The 7,091-nt window shown below is 34.2% G+C and overlaps 1 protein-coding gene across 1 annotated transcript; it reads left to right on the top strand.

Moving 5' to 3' along the window:
* Positions 1–541: 541 nt before the first annotated feature.
* Positions 542–4,512, top strand: LOC127218578 (odorant-binding protein-like). The gene is made up of 5 exons (XM_051179591.1): positions 542–604; positions 1,050–1,189; positions 2,119–2,189; positions 3,623–3,733; positions 4,394–4,512. The coding sequence occupies exons 1-5, from the start codon at positions 542–544 to the stop codon at positions 4,510–4,512; spliced, it is 504 nt and encodes a 167-aa protein (XP_051035548.1).
* Positions 4,513–7,091: the final 2,579 nt, after the last annotated feature.

Genomic DNA, 7,091 nt, shown 5'->3' with positions numbered 1-7,091 from the left:
AGCTAGCAACAGACATACCAATGTCTTTATGGGAAATCCTCCTTGAGTTTTAACATCTCCTAAATATGTGGTTACTCTGGCTAATATTGCCCCAGACATAGTCCTAAATTCATTCAACAGTACTATATTATACTGAGATTTTAAAAGTATTTTAAAATGTTTGTAATGTTGCTTAATGAATCATGTAGGGCATATGCATATGCTCGGTGACCTTTACCTACCAGGATAGTTCTGGAGAGAAAAACATTATTTAAATGCTCTAACAAGGTAGCCCTTTCTTTCTGACAGGAAAGTTCAATTTTAAACCCAACATAACCTGACCTTAAGGCTAATCACATTAGTTTAGGGATATGAGATCATACATCATTCGGCAGGTCCAAAGAGGAAATACAAGACAGATGTAGCTAAGTGTGGAGCATAACCATTGGTTGATTCCATGGAACTCCCTATATCTAGCTGTATAAAAAGCTTTGTCAGTTCAGTGCCCTCACAACAACTAGCCTCTTTGAGCTTTTGCAGAAGAGCAAAGGCAGGCACCACCATGGTAAACTTTCTGCTGCTGGCTTTGGCATTTGGTCTGGCTCTTGCTAATGATTATGCTGAGGTAAATTCATTTGTCCGTGCATATGTCTGAGGTTCCTCAATAGCATATTTCTGTGGATGTGATGCACCATTCAGTTAGTCCATGCAAGTCCACATTCAAGAAATTAACTTTCTGACTTCACACAGGTGCACTTTCCCAGTCAGATATCTTCCGATGAAACAAATGGAATAAGGAAGCAGTGGGTAGTATTTGCACAGCATAAGAGGTCAAAACATGAGCAGTTCTGCAAAGTCTCAGGTTCAAAATGTTCTATATTGATTGAGTCATCTTATTACCCTGTTGAGTTATTTTACATCCCTAGGAACATAATGTTGAACTAATAAACAGCATATTATTGATGGACACTTCTAGCTAGGTTACATATTTAAAAGGACTGGGATCAGAGATGTGAATACAAATACCCTGATTTTTGCCTTCCTTTAATTGTCTTTGTTGCTTTTTTCAGCTTCAAGGAAAATGGGATACCATTGCCATCGCTGCTGACAATGATGCCAAGATAAAGGAAGAAGGGCCTCTGAGAGTCTACGTTCGTGAACTTTCTTGTAATGAGGACTGTAATGAAATGGGAATCACATTTTATGTCAAGTAAGCCAATTGTCAACCATGTAAATTGAGAAGACTATTTATGCTCTCCTCAGCCTTCATGTTGTTAAGTTTACAGAGGCATGCTCTGTTTTCTGGTCATGAAATTGAAGACCTTATCTTTAGCAATATGCTTATATTATGTCTTGATTGAGCAGCGCTGGATACCACACAGAAATTGCACAATGTCTCCAATTCCATGAACATTTCTTTATAAATCCTTGTAGTTGTAAGACTGTGGTTGAATTTTGTGGTCTAATATTAGATACAGGAGACTCTAAGGTTCCAATTTCTAGTAAGTCAGTAGGAATGTGTGAGTATTTGAGTCAAGGGCATGCATTTTATGTCATTCATTCAATGATGTCATGAAATATTCTTCCACAAAAATGTCATGTAAATCTAATTTGGGAATCCCTTTCTCTTAAGCTCTAGGTTCAAAGATTCTCTCTCTGACATTTGGATGACTGTGTTCAAAGAAAGACTGCAAAACACCACAAGAACTAAAAATGCTTAGAACTATTTCTGTCTTATAGCCACAATTGTAAATGTTAGGTTACGAATAAAAGTACTTAAAGCAAATACATAAAAATCTCTGTACATAGTATTGTAGGACTAGCACAAGAGAATTAGCATATTTGAAATTGTACTCATTGAAGAGTGAAGTTTAGAAAAGAGAGATATTAGAAAATTCATAGCATTAGATTAGGCAAAATGTGCACAAATAAAGGTAGTCATCTGTATGATTAAAAACATGATGATATTTTCTGAACAAGGATTAGGAAAAGTGAGGTAAGCGTGGCTATTTTGGTTCAGGCTCTGTATACTCTTCATAGATCCTATCGCTCCCTCAATTCATTATAACACTTGAAGGTCTTTAATATGAATCCAAGGATTATAAAGAATAAACCATGGTTTCTCTCTTTGATTTTTAGTGCAAATAACCAATGCTCAAAGACCAAAGTCATTGGATACAAGCAAGCAGATGGCACCTACCGAACCCAATGTAAGTACAAGATCTGAGAGCTTCCTCTAAGAACAAAAGCAATGTGGTGTGCACATTAATCCTACTACTTCAGAAACCCATATGTACACAGACCTAGAACAATTTTTGCTACTTGGAAAGGTATCAATCCTTCCAAAGCACTGAGATGTGCTTCAGTCAGGTTATGCTGTATGTCATCTGAAGTTTACAAGGAGAAGAACACTATTACTGAAAGATGTGAATAATTCTAACAAAATGTCTCCAAATAATTTCCCAGTCTGAAAATTTATTTCAAGTTAATATTTGGTATTTTTTGTTTCGTACAGTGTCTCAGTTTGTTACTGGACAGGTCTACCACTCGCTGATAGGCCTCACAGGCCTAAACATACTGCCAACTTTATCCCTCATGACCTCAAGTACTTATATTAATGATCTTGTCTGTCATCCCTAATTTATTCTAAATTTAAAAGAACAGTGCCATTTCAAAGATTGTTTCTCTCATATTTTGTAGAGATTCCATTTAGATGATCAGATGATAAACTTCAATTTTGAAAAGCAGTTAGTTGAAAATCTGTTTAACAATTTCAGACTGAGTACTTTAATTTGGTATGAACTGATATAACAATAACCACACAATTGAACTGAATTATACACAGGTGGACATTTTGTTTGAATTAAATGAACAGAAGGCACATTCTTGTGGCAAGTCACATGCTCTCCTAAATTTACATGGATATTAAAAAGCAGTCCTGTAATATAATATGACCACACCATATAAACCCTTTTCATGTGAAACACTTTTATTATTTAATAAGTGTCAGTGAGTAGAAATACCACACATGCATGCATACACACACACACACACACACACACACACACACACACACATACACACACACACCAACAAACACACGCTCACATGGGCATACACAGATGAACAGACAGATGCATGCATACAATATAAATGTCTGTCAAATTCAAAATGTTTATCCTTACAAGTATTCATCAATAATCTTACAAGATGACAACTTTTGTGCATATTACTAAATAGTGCAGTGTATTTTTGCACATGTTTTCTTTCCCTCACTATGTATTATCATGGTATGACACCAGAATTTTATACTTTGAGGACACTGACAAGTGGCCTTTGCGATCTGGTTGATAGGGGAAGGAAAACCCAACTGAGTAGTTCCAAAGACTTGACACAAGTTATTCAGAGAAAAGGGGAAGTATCTGTACTTAGGATTCACTATCAGATTTGAAGATAAGGAATGATTGGTCACAGCACTATGATGGGATATGCAAAATAAAGGACCTCAGGAATGTCATTATACACATGTGTCATATGATAAGGTATAAAAGATGATTGTTAGAGTCAGGGTCAATGTTAATTTTTAGCAAATGAAATAGAACAATCAGTGACACTGAGTTTTGAAATATTTCCCTTATTACAGTTGAAGGTGACAATAAATTTCAACCTGTATATATAACACCAGAGAACATAATCTTTACCAGCAAGAATGTGGATAGAGCCGGCCAAGAAACAAACTTGCTTTTTGTTGTTGGTAAGAATGGTAATGGATTCTCTGAAATCAGAGTCACACCCCCTCCAAATAATGTCATGGGATCTCCAAAATCCTGTCTAATAAATGACCATCCTTTTGTTGTGTGGACCAGCTCTTACATTATATTGTCATTCTGGTAGCATGGTCATTGAAGATTAGGGGCAATTGGGGAGAATAATGGAGTAGTTTTTATTCATGTTTCCTCACTGGAAAGAATGTAGCAAATATTATTTTCCCAAAGTTCAGACCATTTTGAGCATTATTTGATCAAGTGTGCACAAAATTAAAACATGAAACTTACCACATAGACTCAGGATCATTGTGAAGGTTACACTGACATGCATTCACGACTCTTTAGTGTTATGTTTTTAGAAGGTAGATAGGATTCAGATGAATAAATTTTTTAGAGAAGTAATTTTTATTGTGTGACGCACCATGAAACACTGGAAAGTCATGTCATACCACAAGTTAGAGTTGATTCAATGTGTCCATGGACTTTTGGGAAAATTATAATTGACTGTATTGATCCACCTAGGGTAGGTGAATTTGGATAAAGTTGGAACTTTCCATTGCACATCGCAGTGGGACACCAAGGAAGCAATGTAAATTCTCCAGAATTCTACTGACCATGTCTCTGATATTGTCATTCATGCAATACAGGAAAAAGTCAACATTTGTCACCTGAACAACACGAAAAAGTTGTGGAATTTGCTCATGAAAACAACATTCCAGAAGAGAACATTCACAATGTCCTTGCTACTGGTAAACTCAATGAATAGTTTTTTTTTTTTTTTTGCTAATAGATTTATAAATATGTATTTATATATACGGATGTACATATACATACTGAGTCTATCTATCTATCATCTATCTGTCTTTCTGTCTATCTATCTAACTATGTATCTATCTATCTAGTTATTAAGATTCCTGATTCAGATTTTATCTACTCATGTTATCTGTCAGTTGTCATTTCCAGCAATAATGATTGGGGGAACTTTTCTTATATTCTTGTGAAAACAACACTCTTTGTCAATCCTTACTCCACTCATGTTCTTTTTCAGATACTTGTCCTAAATAAAGACCTTCTGTAGGTAAGTATAAACATAAGCCATGCCTAATTATACTGATGTTTGAATAGATTTGTGTTCTTACATAAAAACTATAAATAAGTCTTGACAAAGAATAAAATAAACACAAATGTAGGCAAAAATCAAGACATAATTTACTTGTCTTTTAAAGCTGAAAATGTTATAGTGATAAAATGGAAGGATATATTTTTATTTATATAACAATGGGAAGGAATTTTATTTAGAATTGCTAATATTTTTTGTATTTAGGAATATTCCATCAAAATCTTTCTTGGTATTTGAAAAATCTTACTTTACTTATGATTCTGGAATATCATTTGTCACAGATATGGTACAAGCATGTTGATGTTTTCAATATATTCTGTGAATCCTCTCAATCTATATTTTCATGAGGGGACAGAGAGTGTCATTATTCACTGTAGACTGTGCTCCTATATAATCCACAGTAAAAGGTACTGGTGATTTTCAGGAACGGAACCATTTGTTTATAATCCTTTCTGTATACTCTATAATATATATTTAATTTTATATTCATGCACTCTTAAGGATGAAGACTTTCCTGTCTGTTCAGCCATGTTTAATTTTTGCTTTCATGTGTGCACAGGTGAGAACAGGATGGCAAGTATGCATCATATCTTCTTGGTCATGGAATGAGCATCACAAATAAATCACCATTTCCTTCTATATGAATTGTCCCCTCTCCTGTGAAGTCAGGATACCACACATCAAATTCCTTGCTTACCTTTCCTTTCCCAAAACATGATCTGTTTGCTGTACTTACTTTGTTGAATGATTAAATAAAGTATTTCAAGAAGCAATAAATGCCTTGTGAAATAGATCTCATTTAAAAACACATGAATATTCACTAAGATAATTAAAATAAATACTCTGGTGTAATAAATGATATCCACATTACTGAAAGTTATTGTAATAATTGAAATGTCCCAATTACTGGAGAGACCGGGGTGAGAACACTGTAGAAGTGAATTTTATATTGTGCTTCATATATACATTCAACTGTAAATTGTGATGTGCAGTTGAATGGTCCTAACATACTAAAAGAATTCACATAACTAACACTTTGGGTCTTCTTACCTTTTCCACAACATTGAAAGGGGAGGAAGAAATCTGTTTTCAAAAGTCCATCTGAGGAGATTATCTTTTGATAAATGATTTCAGTAAGCAAATCAGTCAGGATAGGCTTAAACAATGTACATGTGAATCATTCACGTTTGAAAAATAAATTCATGAGAATGATGTTCCATAGATACCAAGCCCTACAATCATACATGAACATATTAAAATTTTCTTTATATTCCAATGATTCCTTATATATAGTTAGCTATGATAACAGAAGAGGCAGATGCAATCTGTTTTGAGGGATTGTATGAAGGAAAAAAAAGATATCAGACAGTGTTAATGCATCCATTCTGATGCAGTCTAAAGATATAACAGAAGCCAAGTACATTCAATATATATAAGCTATACACATGGATGGAACCTCGACATTATGCTTTGGTATAAAATCTGCTATTTAACCTTTCTGTGTGTTCCTTGTAATATAATGTTCCCTTAGGAAAAGATACTTGGCTAATGCTTTTTTTTTTTTTGAAAATTTTATAATTCAATATACATTTACATCATTTTCACCCTCATTTTCAAACTGGCTAATTTTATTTCTGTGCACTCAAATTCTTCTTCCAATTTCCAAGTTCTACAAGAATATACATATTTATTTTAATATATGTATTTGCAACTGTGCGTGTGTGTGTGTGTGTGTGTGTGTGTGTGTGTGTGTGTGTGTGTGCTGAAACAAGTAATTGGCACAGATATTTATAACCCAGTTGTTTTCATTAGTGTTTCTTAAATGTATTCATGTTAGTGCTAGCTCTTTGCTTTTCAATTACATCTAACTGGTCTCATCTCCAAGGTAAAAGTGATATGACTACTTCTTTTTTTTTTTAAATACCTTTTTAAATGCATTTTAAAAATTGCCTAGCATGTATTAGGAGTTTTTTATATACATATATTTATTTTATATAATCAAGTCCATTTAAATGAAAACAAACATTTATAGATAATATTTGGGAATTTGGGCATCGTTCTTTCCAAACTACTTCCTGCTGGTAAGGGGCGCTGTCATAGGAGAATCTAAGAAGATGCAGAAATCCTGGCTGTAGTCTGTAAGGCTGCTTTGTCCAGCTGTTTTGAATGTAAAATCACCTATTTCTTTGTTTCAGGCATTCTGGCTTGATCAAACCACATTAGTC

Source organism: Phodopus roborovskii, unplaced genomic scaffold (genome assembly GCF_943737965.1).
Source record: "Phodopus roborovskii unplaced genomic scaffold, PHOROB, whole genome shotgun sequence".
In the NCBI taxonomy this organism is placed as follows: Eukaryota; Metazoa; Chordata; class Mammalia; order Rodentia; family Cricetidae; genus Phodopus; species Phodopus roborovskii.
The sequence above is the reverse complement of the archived record's forward strand: the minus strand, read 5'-3'. Positions and strand labels throughout refer to the sequence as shown.